This window comes from Lepus europaeus, chromosome 20, assembly GCF_033115175.1.
Source record: "Lepus europaeus isolate LE1 chromosome 20, mLepTim1.pri, whole genome shotgun sequence".
Lineage (NCBI taxonomy): Eukaryota > Metazoa > Chordata > Mammalia > Lagomorpha > Leporidae > Lepus > Lepus europaeus.
This window is the reverse complement of record NC_084846.1, coordinates 56,793,008-56,809,339: the sequence shown is the minus strand read 5'-3', so window position 1 is coordinate 56,809,339 and position 16,332 is coordinate 56,793,008. Positions and strand designations below refer to the sequence as shown.

At 48.1% G+C, this 16,332-nt stretch overlaps 2 protein-coding genes across 10 annotated transcripts in view; one reads left to right on the top strand and one right to left on the bottom strand.

Moving 5' to 3' along the window:
* Positions 1-2,998, top strand: part of CFAP69 (cilia and flagella associated protein 69) — a 66,566-nt gene extending 63,568 nt beyond the window's left edge. For all 7 annotated transcript variants that reach the window (XM_062178682.1, XM_062178681.1, XM_062178684.1 and 4 more), the window contains 2 exons: positions 1,507-1,611; positions 2,152-2,998. In XM_062178682.1, the coding sequence (XP_062034666.1) occupies positions 1,507-1,611; positions 2,152-2,346 (300 nt within the window). In that variant the 3' untranslated portion in view covers positions 2,347-2,998. The remainder of the gene's footprint in view (positions 1-1,506; positions 1,612-2,151) is intronic.
* A 2,901-nt stretch (positions 2,999-5,899) lies between these two features.
* FAM237B (family with sequence similarity 237 member B) lies at positions 5,900-8,075 on the bottom strand. Of its 3 annotated transcripts, none has more exons than XM_062178591.1 (2): positions 8,056-8,075; positions 5,900-7,283 (listed from the first exon to the last, which is right to left on the bottom strand). In XM_062178591.1, exon 2 carries the CDS (start codon positions 7,279-7,281, stop codon positions 6,862-6,864), a length of 420 nt encoding a protein of 139 aa, XP_062034575.1. In that variant the 5' UTR covers positions 7,282-7,283; positions 8,056-8,075; the 3' UTR covers positions 5,900-6,861. The 3 variants fall into 3 exon arrangements, with proteins under 3 accessions (XP_062034575.1, XP_062034573.1, XP_062034574.1); XM_062178589.1 differs by lacking the exon at positions 8,056-8,075 and adding an exon at positions 7,523-8,032; XM_062178590.1 differs by lacking the exon at positions 8,056-8,075 and adding an exon at positions 7,862-8,032.
* Positions 8,076-16,332: the final 8,257 nt, after the last annotated feature.

The window sequence follows — 16,332 nt, the reverse complement described above, 5'->3', positions numbered from 1 at the left end:
TACACAAGGTGCCGCTTGGAGTTTCAGTTGGTTTTGGAGCAGGAAGCAAGGCTGGGTTGCTGCCTGCATGGAGGAGGAGGTGGAAGTCAGCCCGGAGAGCGCAGGACAAAGAGGCTGTGCTTTCCACCTGGAGCCGCTCGTGGATTTGCTTTCTGTAGGGAGTCCAGTGAAGGATGGAAAAGGCAGCCGTGCTGTGTCACCCACTGCTCCCAGGAGTTTCCTCCCTCTCTGATCCCTGGGAGGAACATGATATTAACATTTCAGTGAGAATTTTAAATATGCCTTTGGAAGAACCTATGATAAGCTGCTTTAATTAGAAGCTAGAAACTATTCTAAAAAGTTCATAATGCTGAGGCCAGCCTCACCTGCAGTGCCGGCATCCCATGTGGGTGCCAGTTTGAGTCTCGGCTGCTCCACTTCCTGTCCAGCTCTCTGCTACAGCCTAGGAAAGCAGTAGGTGAAGGCCCAGATCCTTGGGCCCCTGCATCTGTGTGGGAGACCCGGAAGAAGCTCCTGGCTCCTGGCTCCTGGCTCCTGGCTTCAGATGGGCCCAGCTCCGGCCACTGCAGCCATTTAGGGCATGAACCAGCAGGTGCAAGACTCTCTCTCTCTCTCTCTCTCTCTCTCTGCCTCTGTAACTCTGCCTTTAAAAAAAATTTTTTTAACCAGCAGCTGCTACAAATCAAGCCTTTTAAAAAAAAGTTCATAATGCTACTTGTTCACTTGGAATCTGTGAGAAGCATCGTGAATTTCCAAAATTTCATTTAATACCTTGGATGTACTTTTGCCTAATGTTATACTTCTTTCTCCAGATATGAAATTGCTAATTGTTTAGTCCCTGAAAGTAGTGGAACCATATTAAGAGAGGAAAGCCAGAGCTGAGAATGAGCTCACTAAAGTAGCGAGGATGGCCCTGCCCTTTTCAGTCAACGTTCTTCCCAGCCTTACTTGCAAATTATCTTCATAGTTGCCTGTATTTTAAAGGGATAATTAATGCAAATCAGCCTCCTCCCTCGGGACCATACTACTTCCTGTTTCACCTCTGTAATGTCTCATACATTGAACTCAAATCCACTGCAAAGATTGGTATCATTATATTATTCTAAATGTTTGAAACACTTAAGTGTACGGAATTAGTATTTCGTGTATGCAGCACGTTTTGAAACATGCGTCACCTGATAGACATTTAGTGGCTTGTTAGCTTTGTGCTAGGAATTACATGTAATTTCCTCAAAAGCTGCCTTACTCCTTGGTCGTGTATGACCAGCACCTCTGGAAATCGTCAGGTGACTGGTATCTTCCTCAATGCACAAAGAATTTAGCTTCCCAATCTACTTAACTAAATTGCCTTTTTAGCCTGAATGAGTCAGTGCAGGTTCCAGGCTACCTGATAAACAGAGCGTAAGTGAGGCACAGCTGACTGCACTTTGTATCTTCATTACCTGCTCATAGCGAACGCTCTACCAGCAACTGATACGCTTTTCTTTCTGATTTAAAAATATTCAGAAAGCCAAAAGGCTTCAGGAAAAAGCTATAGAAGCCTCTAGACACAGTGAACGACCACAAAATGCGATATTTCACCAGACAGATATTAAAGGCCTTAACACAACGGTAAGCTTACTTTGCTTTTTAACTCTTTCTCGGTAGTCATTGAATTTAGGTTCCCGAAACGTTATTTGTGTGGGGTTTTCATCGCATTTTTTTCTTCTTTTTGCTACTCAAATTTCAAATCATTAAGGGACACCTATCTCCAAGGCACACCCATGCCCACCTGCGCTGATGGAGCGCAAACACAGCCCCGGAGATTCCCGCGGAGCTGCTACAGACACGAGTCTCTGTATCTTTACATTTCCCACAGAAAGTGTGCCGTGTCCTTTGCCTAGCAGGACTGTCCATGCCAGATGCCCGTGGGTGTGGCGTCCTCTGCTGGACATAATCTGCCCCCAGTTACAAAGCCCAGGAGCAATAGAACCGGAATTCAAACGCCGTTCCAGGCTCCAAAGCCCTCACCTTTCCAGTGTGCCCTGTGCTCCCTGTCACTGAGAGCACATTTGGTGTCTTTTCCAGAGTAAACTGGAGGGTGAGTGGATGTTTCTCTTACTGAAAAACTTTATAAACGGGCTCTCAGATATTTGCCTTTGGCCTTTGTAGGTGCCCTCTGGTCCGGTCGTAACGGTGGAGAGCACCCCTGTGCGGTTCCTGGGGGGACCCCTGGCTGACACCGACATCGCCCTCAAAAGGCCGCCCGTTGGCGGGGGCGCCTCGCAGAGGGTGAAAGCGGTGAAGACTGCCGATGAGCCCAAGAAGAGTGTTCCCACCCTCTGCCCCCGGGAGACGCTCGGATAAATTCTGCTTACAAGCTTTATATCTTTGTATGTAAAGGCAAACAAATATTTTAGAATAACGATTTTAGTGAAATACTAGTAAAAAATCAAAGTAAGAAATAATTTATTTTTACACTACAATATTATCATCAGTTTCTTTAGAAAAACTACTGATTCTCGTAACTGAAATTGTAAAACGTGGTCTGTCAGTCAGGGTGGACTCTCGGTGTGTTCGAGTCGGTGATACCAAGGTGAGATTGTTCTTGTCACATTCAGGCAGGGCAGAGAAAGGCCCTGTGCTCGCCTATTTAAGTTACTTTCTCAATGACTTTTCAAAGGCCCTAAAGAGACTCTCTTGTCCTACACACACCTCATACATTGTATGCCTCCTGCAGGTATGCCCAGGTTTCTGTAACAGTTTCTCTTGAACATTCTTTAAAGACTGAAAGGATCCAGACTAGATGCCCTGGACAGAACACTGGCCCAAGGAGGGCCACACCTCCTGCTGTGGGTCTCCAAGGTCAGTGAACTTGGTGTCCAAGCAGTTTATGTAGATTTCTCCCATTTGCCTTTAAATGCCCTTGTTTTACCCTTCTTGACAGGCGCAAAGTTTACTATGGCATGCATATTCCAGTTGTAGTGCTCTGTTCTACCCGAATAAATATCATTGTTCTTTGGAGAATCTTTCTGTATCTGAGTTGACAGGCAGCATGTGAACTACTTCAATCAGTCTAAGCCAAAAAGAAAAAAAAAAAAAAGGTTTGCAAGCTCTGCACCTATCAAACCTAGCAGTGATTTGGGCTACAGGTGTTCTTGGATCAAGGGACTGAAACTCTGTGAGTAGGATCTTGCCCAGCAGAGAAGTGTGTGTGCGTGTCTGTCTCACCAGTTCCAACAGCTGCCTCTGCACCTCGGGGTTCCTAACTGGCCACATGCCCACTCCTGCCCCATTCTCTGACTGGCTAGCTCTGAGTGCTGCCTACTCCTGGAGCCAGAGGCAGCCCCCCATCCAAAGCAGTGGATGGAGTGGGGAGTAGCATGTATGTCTATAGCATTTTCCTACTTGCATGATGGAAACACTTGGCTACAATTTCAAGTACAAACGTGATGCCATTGAATGCAGGGTTGGGCAGAGATGCCTGCATTCCACTTTCACTATCGGGTAAGAGGGGGACCCATCAACCCCTGGGGTCCATCTTCTCCTATCTCCTTTTCCTCCACCTTCCCCAACTATCTGCTAGCCTGCCTGTAAGGATAGTAGCATCTTCAATGAAAGGAGAAGTTATCGCAGTTATAATCAGATGAAATGCCATGGGATGATGTTTGGCTCATGTTCCTACACTGGCGTGCCCTGGGTTCTGTTCCTAGCTCTGGCTCCTGATTCCAGCTGCCTGCTAATACAGACTCCGGGAGGCAGTAGTGATGGCTTAAGAAGTTGAGTCCCTGCCACTGTTGTGAGAGACCTGGATTGAGTGCCTGGTTCCCAGCTTCCACCTGGCTCAGTCCCAGCCATTGAAGGCATTTGGGGAGTGAGCCAGTGGATGAGAGCCCTCTCTGTCTCTGTCTCTCTTCTCTCTTCTCTCTCTCTCTCTTTCTCTTTCTGTCTCTCCCTCCCTCCCTTCTCTCTTCTCTCCCTCTACCTCTCAAATGAGTAAAGTTAAACTTTTTACAAAGAACTGAGTAGCCGGTTGACCTTGGCTTGCACCTCACCCTGCCCCAGTCCCCTTGTGGCTCACAAGAGTAGACAACGTGCATCAGCTTTCCCGTGGGCTTTCTTCTCTTTCAAATCCCTTCCTTTGTTGCCACCTTCAAAATGTCATCTGAAAGCACAAGTTATTCCTTTTCTTCGCTGAAGGCCCAAGACCAGAATGGATGTGTGTAAGGGGCAAACACTGATGGGATACACACACAAAAGCACCAGATACATTCAGGTATACATCAGACACACCATGGCTAAGAACTATGAATCTTTGCCCCATTCTGTAGGCAATAAGCTCCTGCCCCAGACTTTAACTTCCCAAGGATAAGACAGAGACCATATCTCATTCATGATTGCAGTCAGTACTCAGTAAGTAAATTATTGGCTAAGTGTGATGATGGCTTCTCAACTGTGCCTGTGGCTACCTCTTCAGGCCATCTGCAAGGAATGGGTTTTAGACACCCTCCTCAGTATCTGGTCCTTGTCATGAGATCATGCCCTACCTTCCAGCTGGTTTTCCTTAAGGCTTCGCTATCAATTGGCAAGATAAAAAAATTCTCAATCTAGGAATGTATTCAGCTTACAAACATATTATTTGCTACCCAGTTATTATAAAAACTTGTTTATATAGTGCTGTGGTGTAGCAGGTTAAGCCTCCACCTACAACACCAGCATCTCATATGGGCATTGGTTCATGTCCCAGCTGCTCTGCTTCTGGTCCAGCTGCAGGCTCTTGGCTTTGGCCTGGCCCAGCCCCAGATGTTGCAGCCACTTGTGGAGTGAACCAGAAGATGGAAGTTACCTCTGTCTCTCCAATTCTGCCTTTCAAAATATATGTGTGTGAGTAAAAGAATACCTGAGATCCATGCAAGTCCATTAGGAATATTAACCTGGAGTTCATATACCCTCCTGAGTCCTTGTAAAACCCCTAGCAAAGGGTCTATAGCTTCATCACAATTTCAAAGCAGCCTGTAACTCAAAGAATGCCCCCGGGGCCTGTGCCGTGGCTCACTTGCTTAATCCTCTGCCTGCAGCGCCAGCATCCCCTATAGGCACCAGGTTCTAGTCCCGGCTGCTCCTCTTCCAGGCCAGCTCTCTGCTGTGGCCCAGGAAAGCAGTGGAGGATGGCCCAAGTGCTTGGGCGCCTGTACCCGCGTGGAAGACCAGGACGAAGCACCTGGCTCCTGGCTTCAGATCAGCATAGCTCTGGCCACAGCGGCCATTTGGGGAGTGAACCACTATGACTCTGTCAAAATAAATTAAAAAAAAAAAAAAACAAAACCCTCCTTTACTCCAAAGTACTTTCTTCAATCAGACCATCAGACAAACATAATTGTGTCATATAACTTTTGCTGCTTTTAAAATGAATGATATTTGAGTTTGGGTATACTGGCATCTACTTGCATAGAAAGGAAATCTGTCATTATAATGATACTTGGGCAACCTGGTAGCTATTGTGAGGATCCGTGGGGCAGGTTCCCATTGGTTCTGAGCCCTGGGAAAGGGTGGCTTCTCCTGAACCTGTGGCCTGGGTTTTCATAGTAGCACGTGAATCCTGAGACCCTCTTCACTTCTGAGAAATTGAAACCAAATCTACAGGTACCCTATGTCAAAGGTTTAGGCTTTTGTGACATGCACTCAAGAGCACTAATCTAAACCACCTGCATGTTAGCACGTCCTGTCTTCATTTCCCATCATTCCAGTTTCCTCTTCTGAGTCCTGCTATGCTATTGTTTGGTAGGTTTCTTTAACGCTTCACATCCTTTGTGGAATAAGATTTGAGACATACACAGGTAATATTTAAAAAAGAAGATAACACCTAAGGACAAGAATTCTATTGAATTAAACTTCACTAAAATAAAGTTTCTTACTGCCTTTTGCTGTTTTATTGTCCAAATTAAGACAATGAAAATGAGAACACAAAATTTTTAGTTCTTAATGCATAGAAAAATACTTTAATATATAAGATGGCCTGGTGATGAAATGCACGTTTCAGTACCTACACAGTATACTACATCAAGATTCAGTATTTTTCAGATAATACTGGCATTAGAGTTGGCACAGTTTCTATGATCAATATTGAGGGAATAAGGTACCTTATAAAAATAAGTTACAATGCTGCTCAATTGACTACTGTGGTAAAAATACATCACATGTCCACTGTAAGTGGTGTTCTCTTTAAAACAAAGACACTCTGCAAAGTAAATAAAAATTGTTAACAAATAACCTGAAAAGGTGGAACAGTAATAGTAAAGCAATTACACATCAACAAAAATACAACTTTGACCAATAGTAAAGAACTACAAATAACAATCTATTCTGGTAACTGCTGCAGGAGATATCTGACCTCATAAACACTGACGGTTAAGCCTCCAGATAATATTATCTTGCCTGAGGTATCCTCTGTGTTTTTCCTCTTAAACTTTTCTTTAAAACCTCGTGTTTTATAAAACTCAGTCCTGTAGATTAGAGAGAAGTCGTTCATATTTACTCTACTATGACTCAAGATTCCACCCTTTTCTACCACTATCAAAAAATCATTTCTGAAGCCTAAGTACATGATGTTTAAACATTCTTCAACAATTATGAGTAACTACAGGGTTAAAGTGCTTTCCAACTAACTATTCTTGGGAAAACAATACATTAACTTTTGTGATTACCAAAATGTGTTATATTCCAAGACCATTTAGGGTCAAGTGTTTATACATCAGTACTCCCATGGTTTCCAAATTATATAAAACCAATAAAAATAAAAAGCCTATCACGTAGGGAAATTTGCTGTCATGTTGAATAAACTTGAAAAAATCCAAAGGATTAAATATTGAATTGTGATTAAAACTATCCTCTTAAGTACACATTTAAATTACCTCCTGTTACTTTCTCTGGAAAATTATACTTGGGAGGCGTCACCTGTCTTCTGCCCATCCCATGGGACCTGGAAAGCAGGCAGTCTATGTACATGTCCCAGAAGTCCTGAGCTATGTTTAAGAAGACGCTGTAATGTGCGGGCCGCGGGGATTTCTGCAGGAACAACATGAAATTCCAGAAGGCATCCACGCTGCGCTCTATCTTGAGTTCCTTGAGCTCGATCAGCGTCAGCGAGCACGCGGTCCAGCACTGGGGGTCCACGTCCTCTGCCATCCCGGGGCTGACGCCGGCCAGCACCGCCTTCTGGAATTCAAGGTCCGCGCCCACCAGCCCGAGGAGCAGCGCGCAGCTCAGGGGTAGGGAGAGCCGCCGCCTCGCGGCAGAGCCCATCGCTAAACAGGAACAAGGGAGAGAGAGGGCATTTTTAGCTCGCAAAGTTACTCGAGTCTTCAACAGTGTATTTAAACATTTTCAGAGGGGAGAAGGAAAGGGCAGGCGCTCCAGCAGCCTCCCGTCACAGAGCGGAAAAGTTCGAAGCCTGCGGACCTCGCTCCAAGCCCCCCGCCGGCCCAGCCCGTTGTGTGGGTAACCCTGAGGTTTCGCTCTTAGGGAAATGTCTCCGATCTGCTACCTGGACCTCCCTCCGTTTCAGAGTCGCTGCAGCTTGCACCAGTACTCATTGAAGGCGCTGTCCGAGGGGAGCCCCGGCTTCTCTCCCGCTGCTCCGGGGGCGCTGGCGGCAGGTCCACGCACGCGAAACAGAGGCGAGAGGCTAACCGGGGCGCAGGGCCGCTTAGGGTCAGCGAAATCTCGACCTCTCCCGGCCAGTTCGTGGCTCCGCTGACCGAAGGCGCACCGGTGGAGGCTACGATCCGCCACGGAGCTGCTGTCCCGGCTGGCGCGGCAGAGCCGTCACCCAGTGCGCAGGCACCGTCTCCCAGTACCCAGCCACCTCCCCCGAACAACTTACTCTCAGAGAGAAATCAAAGGAAACCCATCTAAACCGCAGGCGCGGGTCGCTTCCTCGCCGCAGACCGCAGATGGCCCGCACCCGGCCGGCAGTGGGCAGCTGTCAGAGGGACGCGCGGGGTGGGACCGAGGACTTGTCTCGCCCTCCTGCCCAGGTTATCCGCCTGGCCACGGTCCGCGCCCGGGGAGGCTCACCTGGCGGCCGAGGAGGGAGCGCGCGGGAACCGGGGAGCTCTCGTCGGTGTCCAGGGCGCGCGTCCCGGCGCGGGGCTGGCCGTGCGCTGCGCCCGCCCGGAGGCGCCGGCCGCGGCCGCGGGGGCTCGGCACCAGCCGCCCCGGAGAAGGCAGAGGCGCCACGGCGCTCGGGTCTCGCTCGGCCGGCCCGGTCTCGCCCTAACCGGGGCGCAGGCAGCTAGGAGGCTCCGGCTCTCGGAGGCCGCCGCCGCGTGGGACTCGGAGTCCCTCCCGCAGCCCCGGCGCGCTCCTTTTCTAGGGGCCGAGCGAGGGGGCAGAGGCGGGGGCGGCTCCGCTCGGGAGGCGCCGCCCCCGCCGCCTGGCGCCGTGCACGGGCCCGGGGGCCGCCGCGTGCTGCAGCGCCTCTCGCCCGCCTCCGACTCCGCGGAGCGGGCAGCGGCTCGGGGCTGTCTTCCTCGCTGAGAACGGGCCATCGTGAGTCCGCAGACCCCGGCCCCCACGCCAGCTCTCACGGCTGTGGGCCCCACTAAACGCTCAGCCTGCCAGGGCGGCTCTACCCCCTAACCAAGCACCGTGGACATCGCTGACCCCGGCACACAAACGGACTTCGCCTGCGCCGGAGTTCAGGGCGTTTGTAGCGACTTCCCTCGGCCGTCGGTGGATCGGAGCCTCTAGGCGGGTCCCTAGAATTCCCCGTCCGTGTTCTGCACCCTCCGCGGCCCCGACACGTCGCTGGAACCGTCTTCGTGGTTTACGGCCGTGTCCCGTGCCCGAACCCCGCGGCGATGGTCACAGGCAGCTGGAGCGGATCTCAGCGCCCCGCCGGCGGCCGTGCTCGCTCCGCGCCCTGGGCAGGTGCCCGAGCTGGGGCGGGGAGATCCGCGCGAGGGTGTGCGCCACGCCCGGCACCCCGATTCCTTCGTGGCTCTCCCCCCCCCGTCCCCAGAAGCCCGCTTCTGCCGGCGTCTACCTCTACTGACAGCCCCCTCTGTCCCAGGTGCTAGCCCGGCTCCCAGTCCAGTATCCCACCGGGGCCGCTTCCACGCACCACTGCTGCTGTCCCAGCAGAGCCGGCTGTGGGCACCGCCCATCCCCTCCCATCCTCCAGGTAACACAGGCTCGGCCCCAGTCCCTTCTAAGGTGCATCTGTTCTCACTTCTCTACCGAAGGACCTGCGAACGTTATTTCTGTGAAATGTACTTTATTTTTCGTGAAACGCTTGTGTGTGCAAGTCTTGCGAAGCCTTTATAGAAAACTTGTAAGATACAGAAAAATATAAAAAAGGCAATGGTTGGTGTGTTTCTTTCCACTTTTTGTTCCCAGTTGTCTTTGTGCTGTTGTCACAAAATACCAGGGACTGCGTAATTTATGAAGAACAGAAACTTACTTCCTGGGGTTGCAGCTGTGGCCATAGTAGGTAAAGCCTCCGCCTGCAGTGGCGGGATCCCATTTGGGGGCCGGTTCGAGCCTCGGCTGCTGCTCTTCCAATCCAGCTCTCTGCTATGGTCTGGGAAAGCAGTAGAAGATGGCCCGAGTCCTTGGGCCCCTGCACCCACGTAGGAGATCCACAAGAGACTTCGGATTGGCCCAGCTCCTGCCTTTGCCTCCATTTGGGGAGTGAACCAGAGGATGGAGGACTTCTCTTTTCCTCTATGTGTCTTTAATGCTACCTCCCAAATAAATAAACAGTTGTTTTAGGGAAAGAAAGAAAAAACAGAAATTTACTTCTTACAGCTCTGGAGCCCATAAGTGCAAGACGGACACCCAGTCACCTGGTGTCAGGGGTCTCTCTCCTCGCCCTCGTGTCTTCACGTAACAAAGGCAGAAAGGGCAGATTCTGTGTGAGGCCCCCTGGAGAAGAGCCCCAGTCCCATTCAAGTGGGAAGTGTCCTCGTGACTTGATTATCCCCTAAAGGCCCCGCCTCCTAATATGATTACAGTGGAGATTAAATTTCAGCATGAATTTTGGAGGAACACAAACATTCTACTGAAAGCACCAGTGCTTGTTAAAATGCAAATTCTGGCATAAGGATAACTTAGTACACTTTTTTCCACTTATGTGATCTCAAATATTTCCTCATACGCATTTGTAAAGGATATTTGGGTATGACTGTGGTGGCACACACACACACAAGGAAGGATATCCTGAATAATAATAATGATAATAGCCTGTGGGAAAAAAACGAGCAAAAACACTGGCAGTTCACAAAAGAGTAATTTCTAATTCCCAGTAAAAATGAGAAAAGATGCTAACTTCAAGGAAATGATACGTAGTTTTCCCCAGTTAAAGCTTACAGCAAATCAGTTTGGTAACATACAGTGTTAGCAAATTTTCAAGAATATCATTGTTTCGTGTACTTATGACAGAGTAAGAGCTGGCTTAATCACCGTGGGATAAAACTGGCATATTCTTTTTCAAATGAAAGTGATTTGGAAATTCTACTGTTGGCATTTGTCTCCCCAAAACTCATGCAGAATTTAGATATTTTTATTATTTTATTTTTTTCCAAAGTATATTTTTGTTTTATTTATTTATTTATTTGAGAGGCAGAGTTGTAGACAGAGAGGAAGAGACATAGATTGGTTCATTCCCCAAATGACTACAACAGCCAGAGCTGGGCTGATCTGAAGCCAGGAGTCAGGGCTTCTTCTAGGCACTTGAGCCATCTTCCACTGCTTTTCCAGGCCATAGCAGAGAGCTGGATCAGAAGTGGAGCAGCCGGGACTCAAACTAATGCCCATATGGGATGCTGGCACTGCAGGTGGTGGCTTTACCCACTATGCCGCAGCGCTGGCCAAAAGGTGTAGTTCTAATAGTGCTGTGAGTCATTCTGAAGGATTACAGATCCTAAACATTTAGGGGGAAGCCCTCAGTGTGTAGCCAGCTGATCAGAGCATGGGTGGCCTGAGAACCCTGAAGTTTGTAGCTGGTTCTGCAGCAAGAAGGGGGCTGTTTCCTGCACCTGTGACTGTATCAGAATTGCATCACACACTCCTAGGCATGTCACCATCAAGTGGCACAGATATTTTGAAAGCTGTCAGAGAAAAATGGCACATTATATGAAATGGAACTATAATCTGAAAGTGTTGACTTTTTTTTTTTTTAATTTATTTGACAGATAGAGTTAGACAGTGAGATAGAGAGACAGAGAGAAAGGTCTTCCTTCCATTGGTTCACCCCCAAAATGGCCACTACAGCCGGAGCTACGCCGATCCGAAGCCAGGAGCCAGGTGCTTCCTCCTGGTCTCCCATGTGGGCGCAGGTGCCCAAACACCTGGGCCATCCTCCACTGCCTTCCCAGGCCACAGCAGAGAACTGGACTGGAAGAGGAGCAACCGGGACAGAATCCGGCGCCCCAACTGGGACTAGAACCCAGGGTGCCGGTGCTGCAGGCAGAGGATTAGCCTAGTGAGACACGGCGTCAGCCCCCAATTCTAAACATGAAATTTACATGTTTCACACTACCTGAAAGTGATTTTGTACGATATTTTTAGTGCACCTGCATTTTAACTGCGATGCATCATATGAGGTCAGGCTTGGAATTTTCCTCTTGTTGTAGCATTATGTCAATCCTCAAAAAGCTTCAGATTTTAGAGCATTTCAGATTAGGAATTCTCAATCTGTATATCCAAACTCAAGCATTTAGCAAAACCAGTATATTTTTCAAGACAAGCATTATTTTTATTAAAATTTCACCAGCAGCAAAATATTTATTAACATCTTATCATCAACATCCTGTCCTCACTATATTTCCATTGGTCTCTTAGTTACATAGTAGAGCATCTCACCCACCCCATCTCTCTCTCTCTCACTCTTTTTCGTGGAGACTTGACCACACTCCGAAGTCCTTGCCACTTAATTCAGCTTTCTCTCTGCAGTTAGCTGTCTACTGCAGGACATTCCATGTCCCCTAACTGTGAAATACTACAGTATTTTCTCTTTTCTCCACAAAGATGTGAAATCCACCCCCCAAGGTATTTTTGTTTTTGTTTCATTTTGTTTCGTTGGTTTGAGTGCCAGAGACACGCATACTCAGAGAGAGACAGAGAGATAAGGGCTCCCATTTGCTGGTTCACTCCCCAGATGCCTGTGATGACCCGGGCTGAGCCAGGCCGAAGCCCCAGGAACTCAATCCAGGTCTCCCATACCGACGGCAAGAATCCAATTACTTGAGCCAGCACTGCCTTCCAGGGTCTGCATTAGCAGGAAGCTGGAGCCAGGAGCTGGACCCAGCGATCAAACCAAGGCAGTCTAACGTGGGACGCAGGCTTCTTAACTGATAGGCCAGATTCCTGCCCCAGCCCCTGCTATCTTTATTTCCCATTTTTCTAGTGTCTGTCATTTAGTACCAAGGGCTTTGAATAAACATTTTCAGTTGATTTTTATTTCATATCTATGCCATTCCCTCCCCTTAGGACCTTCCATCAATTTTTGTTTTAAACCAGCCATGCCCCTCAAGTCTTTGGAACTCCAGTGGTGCCTGTGAAAATGCCCTGGTAGTCTTGTCACAGGCCCCCAGGCTTGCTACCTTCCCATCACTGTGCAGCCGTTGTCACCCTTGTGTCTGCCTGATTACTCTGTAGAACTCGTGTCTCCAGGAAACACTGCCATCCTCATTCCCCACAGAATCCAGAAGAGCACCCACAGCAGAGACATCGACTGAGTAACGCAGCCCAATACCTACAAAAAGAATCATTTTTCAATTCCCTAACGTCTGAGTCATTATAATGAAAGACATTAATTTAAAACGTCTGCAATTGCAGTTGCCTCTAGTAAACCCTAGTAACAGTGTGTTAATCAAAGTGTGATTCAATGACCCTGGGGAGAAGGAGCGCAGGAAATGAAGTTGAAACAAGTAGGAACCCCACAGAGAAACAAGCACTCCTGGACTGCTGACTAATTGAAGAGAAAGCTTTTTTCCCCTCCAGGAAAATAAGAGACAAAGATGAATATAACACTGTAATTGAGACAAGAATGAAAAAAAAAAAGTTGAGAGAAGTTGAAAAGAGATCATTGGTCCTTAGTCCTTTTAAAAAGGATTATTAGTACAGCCGGCGCCGCGGCTCACTAGGCTAATCCTCCGCCTTGCGGCGCCGGCACACCGGGTTCTAGTCCCGGTCAGGGCACCGATCCTGTCCCGGTTGCCCCTCTTCCAGGCCAGCTCTCTGCTGTGGCCAGGGAGTGCAGTGGAGGATGGCCCAAGTGCTTGGGCCCTGCACCCCATGGGAGACCAGGAGAAGCCCCTGGCTCCTGCCATTGGATCAGCGCGGTGCGCCAGCCGCAGCACGCCTACCGCGGTGGCCATTGGAGGGTGAACCAACGGCAAAAGGAAGACCTTCCTCTCTGTCTTTCTCTCTCACTATCCACTCTGTCAAAAAAAAAAAAAAAGGATTATCAGTACAAAATATATTGTTATTGTTTAAGAAGAAAAAGAGATAAAAGTTTGTCTTAGGACATAAGAGCACCGAAGGCATAAAAATTTTATATTGTAGGATCCTCATTTTCTCTCTTTGTATTGTTTTTTGGTGGTTGCTGGAAGGAGTACACCTATCCCTAACTGCTCACAGGGTGCTTAGGGTTAATAGTGAATCAATTCCTGCGAAACGGAAAACGCTTACAAGGTTTGAGTCATTTACTTACCCTTCAATCTCTTCCACTATAGTTGTCAAGTGCATACTTCAGAAGGTTCGTGGAAAACACAGGTTATCTTTTAGTTCTATTTTCCATGGACTTTGTGAAGTACCCTCATACATTATTAATTTCATGATGTAATGTTACAATAGCCAATGTTCATCATTCTTCATCTTCCAAGATACGATTTTTCATTCTGGTTTTATTTTTCTCAAGTTTGAAGAATGCCTTTGCTATTTCTTCAAGTGTATGTCCTTTTGCAGCATGTAGTATCCAGTCTTGCATTATCATAATGATTACCACAGATTACCACAATGGCCAAGGCTGGGCCAGGCCAAAGCCAGGAGCTAGTGTTGAAGTGAAAAAAATCTAGAACTAACTGATGCTGAATATTAATTGCTTTTTGCTTCCGTACTGCACTGCTCGCTCAATGACTTAATGCGGGATGCCCAGAGTAAGAGAAGGGTGGGGGATAACTGTACCTCCATGCCAGGCTTCACAAACTCCAGGAAGATGGGAAGGCCCAATTCTTAGAAAAACAAAACTTAGTAAATACTTCCTGAAATTAATGGTCTCCCACTTCCTTGTGTGACGCGTAGTCCCCAGACTGCTGAGATACACCAATAAAATGCTCAAATTTAGGCACTTGCCATATAAAAAATAAGAAACTAGCATACGTGTGTGATGACAGATGTACTTGTTTACTCAAGCGTATAAAAAACGCTGAGAAGGAGAGAGGCGGGGCTTCTCACCCCCGCACTGCACTATGCTGTATGTGTCGGTGGGAGCCCCAGCTAGCTGGCAGTAAAACAATAAATCCTCTTGCCCTTGTATCTCTGACTGTCTTTTGTGGGTTAATTGGGAAAAATCTCAGACCTATAACTCAACACCAGGACCTTCATTCAGGTCTCCCATGTGTGTGTGTCAGGGGTCTAAATATTTGGTCCAGCTTCCACTGCTTTTCCCAGGCCATTAGCAGGAAGCTGGATTGGAAGTGGAGCAGCCAGATTCAAACTGGCTTCCATATGGGATGCTGGCTTCACAGACAGTGGCTTTACCCCCTACACCACAATGCTGGCATCTAAATTTCTTTTTTAAATAAGGATTTATTTATTTACTTGAAAGTCAGAGTTACAAAGAGAGAGGGAGAGACAGAGAGAGATCTTCCATCTATGGGTTCATTCCTCAGATGTCCACAAAGTCTGGGGTGAGGTCAGGCCAAAGTCAGAAGCCAGGAGTAGTTCATCTGGATCTCCCATATGGGCCATCTTCTGGTGCCCATTAGAGGGGACCCGGATCATTAGAGGAGAACTGGATTAGAAGTGGAGCAGCCAGGATTCCAACCTGTGTCCATAGGGGATGGCTTAACCTGATAGGTCACAACATCAGCCCCCAGAGATTAAATTCTTAAGTGAGTTCAGGAGGACAAACCATATTCAAATCATAGGACAACACATCCTTTTAGTTTTCTGTATTGGACAGTGTATTTTTCCCACCTTTGTGCTTGGAGTATCATTTTCACTGGATATGGAGCTCTGAGTTGATATGGTTCCCCCAGACTTTAGACATACTGTTCTATGGTCTCCTGTCCTCCACTATCTTCCTGATAAGAAGTCAACACTCGGGGCCGGTGCTGTGTCTCACTAGGCTAATCCTCTGCCTGCAGCACTGGAACCCTGGGTTCTAGTCCCAGTTGGGGTGCTGGATTCTGTCCCGGTTGCTCCTCTTCCAGTCCAGTTCTCTGCTGTGGCCTGGGAAGGCAGTGGAGGATGGCCCAAGTGCTTGGGCCCTGCACCTGCATGGGAGACCAGGAGGAAGCACCTGGCTCCTGGCTTCAGATCTGCACGGCGAGCTGGCCGCATCGTGCTGGCTGTAGCAGCCATTTGGGGGGTGAACCAACGGATAGGAAGACCTTTCTCTCTGTCTCTCTCTCTCACTGTCTAACTCTATCTGTCAAATAAATTAAAAAAAAAGAAGTCAACACTTTCAGATTATAGTTCCATTTCATATAATGTGCCATTTTTCTCTGACAGCTTTCAAAATATCTGTGCCACTTGATGGTGACATGCCTAGGAGTGTGTGATGCAATTCTGATACAGTCACAGGTGCAGGAAACAGCCCCCTTCTTGCTGCAGAACCAGCTACAAGCTTCAGGGTTCTCAGGCCACCCATGCTCTGATCAGCTGGCTACACACTGAGGGCTTCCCCCTAAATGTTTAGGATCTGTAATCCTTCAGAATGACTCACAGCACTATTAGAACTACACCTTTTGGCCAGCGCTGCGGCATAGTGGGTAAAGCCACCACCTGCAGTGCCAGCATCCCATATGGGCATTAGTTTGAGTCCCGGCTGCTCCACTTCTGATCCAGCTCTCTGCTATGGCCTGGGAAAGCAGTAGGAGATGGCCCAAGTCCTTGGGCCCCTGCACCTTTGTGGAAGATCTGGAAGAAGCTCCTGGCTCCTGGCTTCGGATAGGCGCAGCTCCAGCCATTGCAGCCATCTGGGGAGTGAACCAGAGGATAGAAGACCTCTCTCCCTCTCTCTGCCTCTCCTTCTCTCTCTCTCTGTAACTCTGATGCTCAAGTAAATAAATAAATCTTTAAAAAAAAAAAAAAAAGAACTACACCATTTTTTTTTTTTTTTTG